The 17,295-nt window shown below is 37.4% G+C and overlaps 1 protein-coding gene across 1 annotated transcript; it reads left to right on the top strand.

Annotated features, from left to right (window-relative positions):
• The first annotated feature begins 334 nt into the window (after nucleotides 1–334).
• LOC143035323 (uncharacterized) lies at nucleotides 335–12,241 on the top strand. The gene is made up of 2 exons (XM_076202264.1): nucleotides 335–385; nucleotides 6,586–12,241. Exon 2 carries the CDS (start codon nucleotides 6,622–6,624, stop codon nucleotides 7,849–7,851), a length of 1,230 nt encoding a protein of 409 aa, XP_076058379.1. The 5' UTR covers nucleotides 335–385; nucleotides 6,586–6,621; the 3' UTR covers nucleotides 7,852–12,241.
• Nucleotides 12,242–17,295: the final 5,054 nt, after the last annotated feature.

Genomic DNA, 17,295 nt, shown 5'->3' with positions numbered 1-17,295 from the left:
TCAATAAAGCCACGACCACACCAACACTGATTTGTAAAATAACCTCTGTCCTCTGGCAGACAGTATCACTTACATATAAAAATACAACTATAGCCAACGAGTGTGTTTTGTTTACATAAAGAAATTAATTTTATTATGTTATCTACAGTAAACTGAAGAGGCGAGCTTTGTGTGGTTTAATTGTTTGTGATCACGACATAATTGATAATGTTTGTATGTGCGCACAAACTAGTAGTAAAACGGAATTTTATTTGAGCATGCAAATAGTGGATGGAAGATGTGTGAATATGTTCGTTTTACCTTATCTTTCCGCTCAGTCAACAAAGTTGATGATAGATCTTAGTAGTCTCCGAAAACTATTGTCCAAGGCAGACCACTTCTCAAAGTTAGATCTTGTAGTCTTGTACTCGAGTTGTGTAAACAAGGACACTTGCTCGAGACATTTGTGACTTACACATTTTGAATCTTGACATTGATAAATCGATGTTTTCATAATAAATTGGCTAAATGACAATATTGATAATTGCATAAAATGTTATTTTATCTCTTACATGACAGTACATAATAACTAAGTTGCAGCATAAGTCTTTTTTCCGTTATAAAAAACGACAGCCAACAACTTTTCTATAAATTGAACAATAACTATAATTCCAGAATAATGATAGTATATCAACATTAAAAATACACATTTTGCATACAACGTCGTTTATTGTTTACATAAAGACATTGTGTACATGTTGGGTACGGTGAATCGACTAGGCGAGTCTATGTGTGTGGTTCCTAGCTGATAAGGGAAACGCTTCTAATATTTGACAATGTAGAATTTATTTACATTCACATGTAAAGTAACATACGGATGTGCGTGCAATAATAATAAACAATTATCACAAAGGCTATGACCGTCGCGCCAAACTAAAACAAGGGACTGTGTTCTAAAATAATTTGTTACAAACATCGCCAGTATGATAGGAGCTGATACAGCTACGTTATTATACAAAAGAGCTTGTAATGTTGCACATTTTGGTCTTTGTAATGTTTATGAAGAAATATGATGGCATAATTATCCATGAATCCTAGTATAGGGTATTTTACGCTGGCAAAATATGGACTTCAGTGACATCCTTCCAGACCTAAGACATAGATCACTCATGAACACACAACAAAACCCCAATGGACAAAAACCCAATGTGCATAGCAGATAGAACCCCAATAAGAAAATTGAGGGGGGAGGACGTAACCTAACCTAACCTACTGATTGGGGTTTTGTCAATTGGGGCATTGTGACTGTCCGTTCACCATCATTCTTATGTGAATGGATGCTCTCTCTCTTTACACTCAAAAAACTAAAGGAATGATTTTTATTAACATATTTCCCTTCTGATCACCTTCCATAAATCTCATGTACTACCTCAATGACTGCATCTCTTAGATGTGATATTGTCTGTAAAGATAGATTGACTGGTTATTGCTGGAAAAATACTAATATTTCTCCTAGAATATAACACTTAAATTTGTAAAGCAGAAAAAGACACATCAAGGACATATTTGTTTGTAAAACAATAATTCCATAAGAAAAGTATTGTGCTTCAGAGGAAAGTAAAATAAGTATGTTAAAATAATAATTTAGTGGTATGTTTTGTCAACTATTATATACATGAGTATGTCATCATGGAGTGAAGTAGACAAATGAAAAATTATCAAAATGATTATTTCCTTTATTTGGTCAGTATAGAAAAGTGTTTTATAATATAAAACCTAATAATATTAATTGATTTAGGGAAGAACCCCTGCCACCAGGGGAAGTACTCGGGGGGGGGGGGGGGGGTGAGGAGAAAATGGAATTGACCTACTACAAGGTTAGGTTGGTCAGGGTAGTGGTGAATGAATAGTATTTGAAAGTTACTGATATGGGTATTACTGTAAAGAAGAATGTTTCAGGTATTGGAGTATGTGAGTAAAATTATTTCAACATCGTAAATGTAGAAGTTACCCAATTTACCCATATTAGTATTACATTACCTGCAGTATTACATCAGTGATCACTGTCTCAGACAATATTGCACCATGAGAGATGTACAGGTGGTAAAGGTGAGTTATAAGGAAGATTGCAGACTGGAGTGACGGTAGAACGGGTCTGTAGGGATGTTACAAAGCCCCTGAAATAATGACTGCATATAGCTTACGCAGTTGTGACCCTATACAGGGTGCATAATTTGCAAAGTTTCTCTTTTGAATAAATGAGAGAATGATAGGAGTTATTTTGTTGTCTGTCATCTGAGTCAGGTTGGAAAGGTCTACCTAACCATCTATCTTAACCAAGAGGCTTCTTCCCCCCAAACAAATGAGGTAGCCAACCAAGGCATGCACCCATCCCATTCCCATCTGTTACCCATTTGTTTCCTTTTATCATAGCTCCTCATGGATAAAAGGACATCCCTGTCTCCAGCCCACTATCCGGTTCATAATGCAACAAGAATGTGACAATATAAAATAAACACATCTACAACAGGGGCAGCCATGAGGTTGTGTTGGGTATACTATTACACTAAGCCTAAGAAACAAAGCATATAAAAAAAACAACACTTAAAATACTTTAATCAGTTCTATCTAAGGAAGTGAAGATTCATGAGGATTTAACACAAGCCTGTAATATCTTAAAGGGACTTGATAACATCAAAATTGAAAAAAAAAATATATATATATACTAACCAGACAAGAAATAATGATCTCAGGTTCTCAGGACATAGATTTAATATAAAAGAAGGTAGAAACAATTTTACCACTATTATCAATGAACAGAATAAGTCTCCAGTTGAGCCAGTTGAATTTAATGCAGTTTGAGTTTTAAAAATCACTACATATTACATGTTTCTGTTTCATACAGTGGCATGGGCACAATAACTCCCTTGTGTAATCATCTGTGTTCATACATATGGTGGTCCTGCGAGATGAACAGTGAAGCTGCCCATTTTCAAAACCTATCAACTCTTCCCATCAGGAGGTGCAGCCCTGAGGGGTTGACACTATGTTTCTGGACAGGCCTCAAGATCTCTCTTATCAACTTCAAATGGATTTCTTACACTTTTTCCACACATGGAGAGCTGACAACTAACAACAGTTCTCCTCTCCATACCACTTTGAGCCAGTGACATAAAAACAGTCCAAAGTTACTTCCTAGAGATCTGTGGGAGGTTCTGAGGACTGTTGCCAGCCTTTGTGAAGCTGCAGGTTTTCCACTCAGTGAAAATCAAAGCAGCAATTGATTGATTGATTGTTCATCCTTAGATATTTATTTCTTGTATGACTTTTCATTCCCGTAGACAATTTTATTTGTTTGGCTAACAAACTTCATAGGAGACAGTGCAGAGTAACTCAAAGTATCCATAGTTTCAGGAGGTAAAAGACTGTGCAATGAAGTACCACATGAGGCAGTATTACATTATTCAACCTTTTCACAAATGATCTGCCAACATAAGATTCAGTATATAGCACCAAAACACTCATCTGTGCAGACAACCTGATGATAGTAACCCAGCACTGCAACCACAAAATGGTTGTTAAATGCACCCAAACTTACTTTGACAACCTAGAACAATGATTTAGAAATAGTGGAATGGAGGCCTCCTCTCAAAAATCATCAGTCACCCTCTTCTTTATTTTTGCATGAGTGGATGAGAAGGAGGGTAGCCATGTTGATGAAAAGGCTGGCCCTGCTGTGGATGTATTGTGTCTTGCTGTATCACTTCTGACCTGGTCAGTGGACAAATACAGGGCTGATCCTTCTTCCACAAGATGTTAAGATAAAAGGGAAAGCAGTGATTGATGGGTGCGGATGGGCCCATGCCTTGGTTGGTTACTTCCCTTATAAAGGTGAAGAAGTATATTGGTATATAGATAGAACAATACTCACTTCAGACAATCATGAATCAAAGGAATATTCAGTGGTAAAACTGAATTGCTAGACTCTTCCATTGGAGAAGAAACAAAAGAATCCTGGGCCTTGCATTTGATAATCATGTGACCTTCAGCCCACTCAAAGATCTGGCAGTGAAAATCAACATGAAAGTTAACATACTAAATCAGCTGCAAGCATGGGTACTAACAGCAGAAGGAAAGTGTAACCACAATCAATAAACAGATATTAAGAACTAAACTTGACAATGCTTTCACAGCATGATTCCTTACAATTAGGAAAGCAAACATAAACACCTTACAAAGTATGCAAAATAAAGCATTGAGAATAATAACAGTATGCACAAAAAAAAAGAACAACCAAACATTTTCACTCAAAAATCAGAATCCTACCCATAGAACATCTAATGAGAATGACTGACACTCATTTCTATGCAAGAATTCTCAATCTTGCCCATGTCATTACATTACACAAATATAATCAACTAAACCCAACTAAAAACTATACCAGCAGCATATATACTATTTAAACATTAAGCTTCCATTTGCACCACACAACACATGCAAAAATACATTCGGACTCGGATCACAAACTAAGCTCTCTAAAACCAACCACCAAACACCTTTCTTCATCAAACCCCTCCTGATATTAACTCCACAGAAAAAGTCCTCCCAAGAAAAACATGAATCTCACAAGTATGGCTACTGTACCAAATGCAACCATGTTACTGAAGACACTAAATACATCAACTTATACTACCTCATTCAAACCACACCTAGCCAATAACAATATATATATTTTGAGTGACTCATGGGCCAGCCCAGTGGCTGTGTTCATTTATCTGGGAGTTGTGGGTAACTTGGAACAGAGACCTGAGGCAGTGGATTGATTGAATTGTTTTACTTGCTTCCTATAGTCATTAATTAGATTAATTGTAGTTTGATTGTAAATTTCATAGCAAAAACTGGGCTGTTTCTGATACTATGTAACTAAATAACATAAAATACTTGCTAGGGATGAACCTTGTGATTTGAGAAGACTGGATGCAGCTTTGAACTGTTGAGAAATGCTTCCATTGATTGATGGAGTGGTATTTTTATTTTCTGTAGTGTAGATTGTTAAGGCACAGTTTATTAAAATGCAGTAAAATGTAATGTAGTGAGTTCTTCCCTAACCTTTTTTGCTCTGATTTTATTTAGCTAAAGGGGCAGAGTTGGGACAGAACTTATCATTATCATCAGCATCCTTCATTCATGGTTGACCATAGATAAGTGCTTTATATGGAATGAGTTGGAAGGGGTTTGAAAGTAAGGAAATAAAGGAGGGGGGTGCACTAGCCTGGGCAGATCTACGAAGAACAAGCTGTTGCCCACACAGCATGTTCTTCCTCTCCACTATGCTGATGTTGTCCAAGGGAAGGGTAGAGGTCCATGCAACTTGGCACCAGTTTTGTCACATGAGTTGCTAGAACGATTATGAAAGCAACAGTGAACTGCCTATGGGACCTCAAGTCTGGATTTTCCCATGGGGTTGACTTGTGAAGCCTTTCCCTATGAAGGGTGACTGCAAGGCAGCAGATGGTTTGAAATGAGTTTTCCTTCTTCAAGATCCTCTCCAGATTTAGTCTGGGGCTGCAAGGCACCCAGTTTTCATGTGTAGCCATGAGGAGGTGCTGCAGAGGTCTTGGCAATAGAGAGGCTATGTACTAGAAGGGGAAGACTCATGCACTCGGCTTCCCTTTTTACATGACTATCAGTACTGGTATTGCAAGGAAGAAATTGCAAGCCATCCATGCAATTTATAAGAAACATGCTGGGCATACACCAGCTGAACCTGCCACACATAATGCTTCACATTACTTTATTTATTTATTTATTTTTTTATTGGGGGTTATTTGGCATCACATTACTTGTATACATCTACATTTACAGAACTAGGTCTTGATTAATTGAGATTCCAAGTTATACAGAGCTGGAGCAGTGGTTCTAAACCTTTTTTGGAGTTGGGGATCCATTAAAAAATCTGATGAAAGCCAAAGACCTCCTCCCCAAGAAAAGTACATATGAGCACATAAACAACATTTTGCATACAATGAATGTACTTTACTGTACATATATTTAGAGTTGATAGTCTTGTAATATATTGTATACATATCTTTGCAATCAATCCATGAACCCCAGGTTAAAAAACCCTGTTCTAGAGGGTGTTCTTGTAGGAAATGGGTTAGTACATTAGTGTAGCATGATAAGATGCTGCCAAGGGTAGGAGTCAGGTAATTATTTATGGCTAAAATACTCAAATGTGTTTGATATTTGATTTTTTCCCTAGAAATAATTTTGTTACCACTAAGCCATACTGAATTATGAACTCATGTACTTCAATAGAAATTATGTGATTCAGTATCATAAGAAATTTTGTTATAGTAAAAAAAAAAAAAAAAAAAAATCATCCAAGTAGTACTGCCCCTAAATATGTAATTCAGTGCTTATAAGTGGATGAAGACAAATGATTGAATTTATGTTTGCAGCCACTTTTTACTTTGGAACAGTAACATTACCATTTATGTAGGAGAAGGGGTCTTTGATCAGAGTTGATAAAGAGTAACTTACATAAAAAGTTAAGTATTCTGGAACCCAGTTTCTAATAATTTATTTTTTTTCTAATACATGTAGCCTGTAGCTGTTGCTGTGCTCAAGAAGATATTCAGAATGTTTTGGGATGAAGACACAAAATGTGAGTTTTGTGAGGCTGTGTTCCCCAACAGCCTTGAGCTGCAGAACCACCTACGTCTTCACTCAAGACGCAAGCCCTACAAATGTGACGAATGTGGAACTAAATTCTCGTATAACAGCACATTAGAGTGGCATCGCCGTAGTCATGCAGGGGAATTACCATTCAAATGTGGGGAATGTGATGCTCAGTTTTCACATAACAGTGTTCTGGTGTGGCATCAGAGGAGACACTCAAATAACCAACTCCAGGAGCAGCAGCCAGTGCAACAGCTCCAGGAAGGAAGTTCTGCTCATGTGTCTAGGGAGTATATGGTGCAGGATGAAGCCACACCAGATATAACAGTGGTTCTACCTCAGCCAGCTACAGGGGTGAACAACCCATCAAACACAGCAGTTTCTGTTCCTCATACTATTTGTCCCACAATGCCAGCTATCTCTTCAACTGTTCAACACACTTTACCATCAGCAATACATCAGACAGTCCCATCAACTTTGCATCATACCATCCCATCAACCACTCACCAAACTATTTCATCATCCATTCATCAAACTAATCCATCAACTATATATCAGTCTATGCCATTATCTATTCAACAAACTATTCAGTCAACTGTCCCCAATCTTGTACCTTTGTCACCATCCCAACCCATGCCTTCCACTCTGACTAATCCTTCTACAGTTCCTCTCGCTGTCTCCTCAGCTGTGCTAAATAGTCCCATGGTCTACCATACCCTGACTCCGTACGATGCTAACACTGCCCACTCAGTTGTAAAAGTAAAGAAGCTTGAGAGTGCCTACAGATGTGATATCTGTGATGCTTCATTTGGAGATGGTGCACACTTGCGGACACACATGCAGACAAAACATAATGTAGGTGATAATAATCCCTTTTATCTGTTGGCTCAGCAAGCCAATGGAATGGTGCGGAAAAAAAAGATTGCAGAAAAGACTTTCAAGTGTGATTTATGTGGGGCAGGATTCAAGACGGAGGGTCATCGCAAGACCCATCGTCTAAAACACACAATGGAACGCCCATTCAAGTGCAGAAAGTGTGGGATCACCTTTATGGAAAAAGTTGCCCTTGAATCTCATGAGCGGAGACATCAGGCAGACCGCCCACACAAGTGTAGCCACTGTGGGGCAGCCTTCTTCAGACAGTCACATCTCCAGAAGCACAGTAAGAGACACACTGGACAACTTGTGTGAGATAACTGCAGACAGGGAAAAGATAAGTCTGTGTGAGTTATAAGAGATATTCAAACAAGAGTTGAAGAACTAGAGGTTTGTGAATTCAGGTGCTGATACATTGTCCATCATAATTATGGAAAATTGTGTATGTGCAATAATTTTGGTAGTGGATTGGGATGGTTGAAGGCTTGTGGAAATAGTAAGGTAGCACAGTATTTAACCATGTTGGATATCTGTTTATATCATGACACTTGTTTTGTCATACTTGACAGTCTATTGTAATGATTGTATTGTATTATAATATTTAGTGTGATACTGGTAGCTAAGGCCATACAGTATTCAGCCGAGCCATTCAGACTGAACAAAGATTGTGCTATTGTGTTTAGTTTTGCACTGATAGTTTTGGTCCTTTTGTACAAGTGAGTTATTGAGGATAAAGAAAGTTGGTGAGTGCATGTCATGTCTCAAACTGTACATGTGAGCTGTCTAGACAAAATGAGGATGCTACAGTCATGGTCCTATACTGATAGCTTTAGCATTGTAATGTTGCAAAGGTAAGCTAAATACACCAAATCAAGATTGTGCAATATTTAGTCTTGTACAGCTGGTTCAGTTTTCTTCAGCTGATTGAGTACTAGGAACCACCTACTAAGGATGATTTTACTATATTTAACTTAAATTCTCATACTGTCATCACCTGTTAGTTGAAATACACAGCACCCAAAATCAGACACGTATATATTGTAACTAAATACCTTGTATGTATTTACCAGATTGTGATATACAGGGGAGAAGCTACACTCGTGCAGCTGTGTCTCTTTCTCCAACTGTTATACCTACTTTTGAATTTGCTTATGTTAGCTTGGACTTTATCATCTAAGCTGTTCCAGGAGTTCATACATCGGCATGGAAAAGTGTTTTTTCACATCCTTCAGACTTGTGATGTTTTTAAGTCTGTTTCCATCCTAACCAAGAGGTCTTTGTCACTGTTATCCACCCCCTGCAATGACTTGAAGGGACTGCTAGGCCAGACAGTCTAGGGAACAACAACAACAACAACAACATTGCAATCAGGTCACCTCCTCTTTCATCCTTTTATTGATGGTAGATCTCATACTTTTAATCTCTCCTATGGGTTATTTGTACTAGACCTTTGTCTGAATGTGTGTATTCACTTAATTGTATTTACTTCATTGTGATATACAGGAAGGAACCTAAACTCGTGAGGTACTGTCCCATTTTCTCTAACATACATAGTTTTGTATTTGTTATGGTTTTAACTTGGGCCATGTCAATTTTGAAGCTATTCCAGTGTTGGTATCTGTATGAAAAAATGTTTCTTGGCAACCTCTAGAATTTCTTTTTCTTTTTCTACTTCCCATTGACAACCTGAACAGTATTACCAAGTCACTTCTTTCTCTTCTTTTATTTCAGTGATGCCAAGTTAAATGGATTTAATCTTCACTTAACTAGTGATATCACATTTTTATGTAACTAATTTTAGTTATCCAGCCATGTCTTGGATTTAATTCTCTATACTCAATACCATTCCATGCCCTTGTCTTTGATAGGAAGTACTGTATGCCATTGCAGTTTCCCTTTCCTTTTTCATCTGTTACAATTCTCATAGTTATTCCTTTGGCCCTACATTTCCAACTCATGCACCTTTATTTTATTTACCTTTCTTCTACTGTCTCTCAACCATATATTGTATTTTCCAACTACTTGAATGCTGATATTTCCATTTCAGGTTAGCCTCAACAAGACATTTGCCAGGTTTATTCACTAATGGTGCAATCAGAAGCATTTGAGTCTTGCATCATCTTAATTATGGATTCAAGTCAAACACTTCTATCTGATTCACAACAGTGACTATTACCTGCCCCAACAGTTCAACCATCTCTTGGCATATGGTTGTTATTTTTGTTATTTTCTTTATATAATTATTTATCTCCGATTTTGCTGAAGTCAATCCATCTATGGTGTACACCACTTCTATCTATATACCAAGGGCTTCTACCCTCTTATAAGGGAGGTAGCCAAAAGAAAGTCATGCATCCACTCCCATTCTCCACCCTTGTTTCCCACTCATCTTAGCTCCTTTTGGATGAAGGGTCATCCCTGTCACCCGCTCATTGCCTGGATCAGTGGCAGTGTTGCAAGACACAGCAGATCCACAGCAAGGCTGCTTCATATCAGCGACCCTCCCCTCTCCATCCCTTCATGTGAAAAATATAGAAGATGGGAAGAAATTCCTTTAGGCTGCATCAAAATATCATTCACACTCAACCACTCCCTACTACCCACCATACTCTGCCTCCTCCCTTCTGATAATCTTAATTAATTGTTTCTCCCTTCTTCTCAGAATCATTTATCAGGCATCACTTTCTCATCTTCTGGTCTAATATTTTCCAAAAATATGTTGTTTTCCTGAGTTTATTCCTCTTATTTCTTTTGCTTCTGCAAAGTTTTCTTTCTTCCTTTGTATGTATGTGAACATATATATATATATATACACACACCGGTATACACCACCCCCACTTCTCCCTTTCCTGCCACATTCGCACCCAAGTATCTAAAACTATCCACTTCCTCCAGTCTCTCTCCCTTAATGCTCACTTCCAGCCTGCTGCCACTCTCTCCCCTTGTACATCTTATCACCTTACTTTTATCCACATTTATCTTCAACTTCCTTCTTTCACACACCTTCCCAACTCTGTCACTAACTTCCTCAATCACTCCTCTCATCCTGTTACAAGAGCAGTGTTGTCTGCAAACAACAGCTGGCTTATCTCCCACTTTTCTCCATTTTCTTTAACCATCTCCAATCCCCGACCCACTACCCTTGCATTCACCTCTCGCTTGAAAATAGGGAAGAGAAACAGGATGGAGGAGTCATGTTCCTGGTTAAGAAAAACTTAAATGTGACAAAAGTTACATATGGGACAAACAGGGTAGAGATGACCACAATAAAAGTTGAAGATAATGACATGAAAAACAAAATTTGCAGTAATTTATGTGCCCCCAAAATTAGGGGCTTGGGCAGAGAAAGATCACTTCAAAAGGTTAAATGATACTAAATCTTCATTAAACAAGATACTAATGGATGGAAGTAACGCAGTACTCATGGGTGACTTTAACTGCAAAGAAATATGTTGGGAAGAGAAGACAGCAAAAGGAGAAGATTAGTGGGGGAATGTATTACTTGCCATGACCATGGAACATACAATGACACAATGGGTAAAGGAGAGCACTAGATTTAGAAATAATGAAGAATCAAGACTAGGTCTAATATGTACGTCAGAACCCGAAATAGTAGACAAAATTGAATACAAGACACCAATTGTGAAGAGTGACCATATACTACTTGAGTTAGAATTAGAAGAGGAAATATAAAGAGAAATGGGGAACACAGAAAGGGAAGACTGATATCAAAGCAGACTTTGAAAAACTTTAGAATTTTTTCTTGAAGTGAACTTGGAAAAATTCTACAAAAATGGAACATAAGTGGAAGAAAAATGGATGATTCTGATGAAGATTTATAAAGAAGGAGTGGAAAAATATGTACCAAAGCAAAAACAAGAGTGTACATAAAATGCTGGTTTAATAGAAGGTGCAGTGAAGTGAAAGATAGAAGAGACAGAGCTTGGAAGAGATGGAGAAGAGACAGGAAACCTAGAGAGTGGCATATGTTAACCAAAGAAATGAATTTGTAAAAATACATAGGGAAGAAAAACATAAATATGAAAAAGACATAATAGATAAATGTAAAGATCAGCCAAAACTATAGATATGTAAATGGGAAACTGAAAAACAACCAAGAAATAGTGAAACTACACCAAGGGAATACTGAATACATAGAAGATACTGAAATGGCAGAAGTTATGAACAAACATTTTAAGTCAGTTTTCACTAGAGAAAAAGTAAAACCATTGGTAGAAGGGAAAGAAGTAACCCCCCCCCCCCCGGAAGTAATAACATGGAGAGAAATAATGGATCAAATAATGACCCTTGATGTCAGAAAATCACACGGCCTGGATGAAAAAGGAAATTGGATATTAAAAGAATGTAAAGAAGAACTAGACATAATATACAACATAGTATGTTGCTCACTCAAAGAAGGAAAAATGTTGATATTGTACCAATCTATAAAGGAGGAAATAAGGAAGACCCAACAAATTACAGACCAGTTTCCCTTACAAGCACAGTAGGAAAAATCTACAAAAAAGTTATAAAAGATAGATGGATAAAACATCTGGAGGAGAATGATATACTAAATCCGAGACAATTTGGATTCAGACAAGGAAGATCATGCACCACAAATTTGATCTGCTTTTACTCGAGGCTACTAGATATGAGGCGTCCGGAGGTAAAGGGGTGACATCGCCAATACTTGATTTTGAGTAAAACGTGTTCAAAGTCGAACTATCGATACTGGACATTTCTCTTGACTTATTACATCCATGTTTATAATATAAACATGGATGTAATAAGTCAAGAGAAATGTCCAGTATCGATAGTTCAACTTGGAACGCGTTTTACTCAAAATCAAGTATTGGCGATGTCGCCCCTTTACCTCCGGACGCCTCATATAGTTAGTTATGTTTTTATTCAACAAAAAAAAAATACAATTTATACATATATACAAAATTTTTACAAAATTGCTTGTTGAAAAGGGAGAGCGTGAAGCAAAGCTTATGGGGAATTGCTCTCCCTTTAAGGAAAGAATTATTTTTATTTTATTTATTTATTTTTGTTACATGTTAGTATGATACATACACATATATACATATATACACACATATATACATACACATATATACACACACACACACACACACATATATAATACAAGAAAGGGATGGATGGGCTGATTGCACTTACCTAGATCTACAAAAAGATTTTGTTAATGTCCTTCACAAAAAACTATCAATAAAGATGGAAACCATAGGTAAACTACTGAAGTGGATGGTGGACTGTTTGTATGAAAGAAGAATGAGGATAGTGCTCAGAGACAAGACTTCTATTTGGGAAGAAGTAATTAATGGAGTCTCACAAGGATCAGTGCTGGCTCCAATAATGTTTGCCATTTATATGAACGACACGGACGAGGGATTGGAATGTTATAGGAGTTTCTTTGCAGATGATGCAAAACTATTGAAGAAAGTGAGTGCTGAAACAGACTGTGAATCATTACAGGGTTTGGGAATGGAGTCAGAAATGGGAAGTGAAATTCAACACAGAAAAATGTAGCATAATGGAGTTTGGAAAAAGTAAAAAAGAAAGAAAAGAAAAAAAAGGATATCTCGATAATATGAAATTGGTGAAAAAGAAGTTAAGAAAGAAGGATCTGAAAAAGACCTGGGAGTGATTATCACAAAAGATATGCCCCCTGACAAACATATAAACAAGATTGTCAGTGAAACCTACAACTTACTGAGAGCAATAAAAGTAACTTACCTACTTAGATGAAGAAATGGTAAGGAAAATACTAGTCACAATGATAAGGCCTAAATTGGAGTATGCAGCAACACTGGTCACCCAATACAAAAAAGAATATAAAGAAGATTGAGAGAATCCAGAGAGCAGCTATGAAGATGGCCCCAGAACTCTCAAAATTTTCATATGAAGAAAGACTGATAAAATTGGAGTTGCTGACTCTGGAACAGAGGAGAGAAAGATGTGATTTGTTGACAATCTATAGAATTATGAAGGGCATGGAAGTTCTTGACAGAAGATTTGCTAAATTTGGATAGGAAGAACACAAGAGGACATGGAATGAAGCTTAAAAAGGACAATTATAGAAGGGACCTGAAAAAGACCAGCTTTCCCCACAGAGTGGTAGATGTATGGAACACATTGCATGAAAAAACAGTGTGTGCAAAAACAATACAAGAATTTAAGAACAAACTGGATATGGAGAGATACAAAGACAAGATACCATGAACTTGGCTTCCCTTTCCTGTAAGATACAACTAGGTAAATACACACACACACATGGCCGAAGTCATGATTAATCATTTCAAATCTGTCTTCACTAGAGAGAAAGCGCAATACTGGGACAAAGGAAATGAAAGGCAATCTCCCCCCATGAGTGAGATAACAATAACACAAAAAGAAATAATGGAACATCTATCAAACCTTGATGTCAGGAAATCATATGGCATGGATGGAATTGCAAATTGGATTCTAAAAGAATGCAAAGAAGAACTAACGGACAAAATACATGACATAATAAGTTGCTCACTTAAAGAAGGAAAAATACCAAAAGACTGGAAAAATGCTAACATTGTACCAATATATAAAGGATACAAGGAGGAACCAACTACAGGCCAGTCTCACTAACAAGCACTATAGCCAAAATTTATGAGAAAATCATCAAGAATAGATGGGTAAAACACCTGGAAGACGACAATATAATAAACCCAAGACAATTTGGGTTCAGACAAGGAAGATCATGTACCACAAACTTAATATGTTTCTACTCAAGATTGATAGACATAGTGCAAGAAAGGAATGGATGGGCTGATTGTGCCTTCCTGGACTTACAAAAAGCTTTAGACAAAGTACCACACAAAAATCATTTAAAAAACCTGGAATATATAGGAGGGATACAAGGGAACTTACTGAAATGGATGGAGGACTTCCTGATTGATAGAAAGATGAGAGTAGTGCTCAGAGAAAAATATTCAGGTTGGAAAGAGATGATCAGTGGAGTACTGCAAGGCTCTGTTTTGGCTCCAAGAATGTTTGCTATTTATGTGAATGACATGGATGATGATGTGAAATGTTACATAAACTTCTTTGCAGACAATGCCAAACTGAGGAAGGTAAAAACTGAAAAGGATTGCAAATCACTGCAGGAAGACCTGAATAAGGTATGGAACTGGAGCAAGAAATGGGAAGTGAACTTCAATATTAACAAGTATTAAAAAGTTTAGGTCAGGTGTGTGTCAGACAAGTTGTAGCATAAGTTTGATAAAAATATTAATTCTACCCTTAATACTTTGTTGGGCATCCTTTGTGTTTCTTGATATCCTTCAGGAGGTCGTGGCATGGACATAGCAAGATCATGTAGCTTCTAGGTAGGTATAGCATCCCAACAAGCCCTAATTTCCTTCTCCAGCTTGGGGAGAGTGCCGACGTCCTTTCCTTGTAACCCGTGTTTAAACACCTGCCAAAAATTATCAATCGGGTTTAAATCTGGACTGTTTCCAGGCCAATCCTCAATGAACTTAATCTCATAATCTCACAGTCCCTATGAGCCTTCTGCACACGGGTGAGAATCAGTTTCTTGATGGGATGGTGTCTTGTGTAACCAAGCTCATGAACACCATGTCTAACAGTATGTACAGACACTTCCCTTAATTATATGGGCTGAAATATGAGGACTCTTCTCTAGGTCTCTCTTAACAATGTTATTGAGACACCTAGAGGTCTTACGAGCCCTACCAGACCGCTCTTTCTGGGTTGGTATGGAATCACACTCCCTCTTTCCACCTAGCAATGTAATGCCTCACAACATGAACACAATCATTTATTTTAAGTTGGTCGGCTATTTCTTCAGTTTGCTTACTGGCCTTCTTGAGAGTGATAATCTGGGCAATAGTTTCAGATGATAACTGCCTTGCTTTCCCCATAATAAGGCCACAAACACTCCCAAACTAAAAATAAATAAATAAATAAATAAAAAATAGTCACAAAATGACGTAAGTCAGGAGAACACAAAAACAAAATTCTCTTGCCACAGTAGCCAAGCTGACACTGAGCACATCCTTGCAGGGTGAGTGGGAAATTGGAGAGATGCAGTGATGTCATGCAGCCAGCCCAAACTTGTGACTAAATTAAATTGCCCTCACCTATGCCATTCTTTTTTAGACATAAATTTAGTTCGCCCCCCATTCACCTGGTCTAAACTTTTGTCGAGCACTGTAGGTGGAGATGAGGGTTCACATCTGAAAAAAGGTCTAAAGGGAGATAATTCTCTTTGATGTCCATCATATTGGACCACTGACAAGGTACTTAAAAACTGAGAAAAATATATTTAAGTTTTGGAACTTTCAAATGTTCACTGCAAGCTTATTAAGATATCTTAAGTGATTTGTTTTCTTTCCTTGAGGTAGCTGCTTTCATGTAATAATATTGGGATTTCAGTGTTACAGAGAAGTATTACAAGAGAAAACTTTAAATATATTTAACTTCATTTCTATAATACCACATTGTGTATTCACCCACTGCAGAAACAATATTCCCATTCCCCACAAGCAAGGATAGTTTTATTTGACTTATTTTTATTTATTTTTTTGTTAATACAACCATGTTATAGTAATGGACAAAATTATTACAGAAACTCTGCACTTTTAGAATAATAAAGAATTATACAAACTTTGTATCATTTTATTAACCTCTTGTCACTTTCACCCTTGGTAAATTTGCATCATCCAATACTCTTTTCAACAGTGGAATCACTACTAAATCATAATAATAATGTAAATACAACTTGGCATCACAGCAAGTGGTGGAGTGATTTATATACATTACGCCAGTTAATATTATTTTCCATCTGATATCTACTTTCCTCTTCATACATCTGAGCTGGGCTTGAGAAAATAGAAGCAAAGAGGACTACAGTCTATCTGTATAAGGGAGGTAGCCAGTCATGGCATGCACCCACTCCTACTCATTCCATTCCCATCCACCATCCTTGGTTCTATCTCAGCTCCTCATGAATGAAGGGTCATCCCTGTCTCCTGCCACTCCCTGGGTCAGAGGCAATGCAGCAAGACACAGTACATGCACAGTAGGGCTGCTTAACTTACTACCGCAACTCTTTCTCTTTGTGCCTTCATGTGGAAAATAGAAAAGATAGGGAAATATCCCTTTGGGCTGCATCAAAATATCCATACATAACTATTCTCCACTCATCCCTATCTCCTGCCCTCCCCCTTCCTTGCTCAACAGACATTCCCCTGCTGCTTAAAGCCCTTTTCCCCCCATCCATTCATCTTATTTTCAGTCATCCTCTCAAGTTCACTCCATCCAGCTCTACTTTCCACACCTCTTTTGCTCATCTTTCTTCACTCATTGGCAGATAGCACCTTGTTGCTATAAACAACACCTTGTTGGAATAAAAAATGGGAAGTGAACTTTAACATCAACATATGTAGTATAATGGAGTTTGGAAAAAGTAAGTATAGAATATTAAAGAAATATAAAATTGGTGAAGAAGAAGTAAAAAAAGTGAGCTCGGAAAAGGGACCTAGGAGTAATTATCAGCAAAGACATTTCACCAGACTTACATATCAGTAAAATAGTTGGAGAAACCTTCAACTTACTAAGGTTGATGAAAGTGGCTTTTGACTATTTGGATGATCAAATGGTGAAAAAAATAGTTACACTGATAAGATCAAGACTGGAGTATGCTGTGACACTATGGACACCCAGTGCTAAAAAGAATATAAA

The sequence above is a fragment of the Oratosquilla oratoria genome, chromosome 18 (genome assembly GCF_046742065.1).
Source record: "Oratosquilla oratoria isolate Oo_2021 chromosome 18, ASM4674206v1, whole genome shotgun sequence".
NCBI classification, from domain to species: domain Eukaryota; kingdom Metazoa; phylum Arthropoda; class Malacostraca; order Stomatopoda; family Squillidae; genus Oratosquilla; species Oratosquilla oratoria.
Note: the sequence above shows the minus strand (reverse complement) of the source record. Positions and strands in the feature narration are given on the sequence as shown.

What these genes read in the sequence shown, in the direction of transcription:
- LOC143035323 (XM_076202264.1), top strand. Translation starts at nt 6,622, where the DNA reads ATGTTTTGGGATGAAGACACAAAATGTGAGTTTTGTGAGGCTGTGTTC.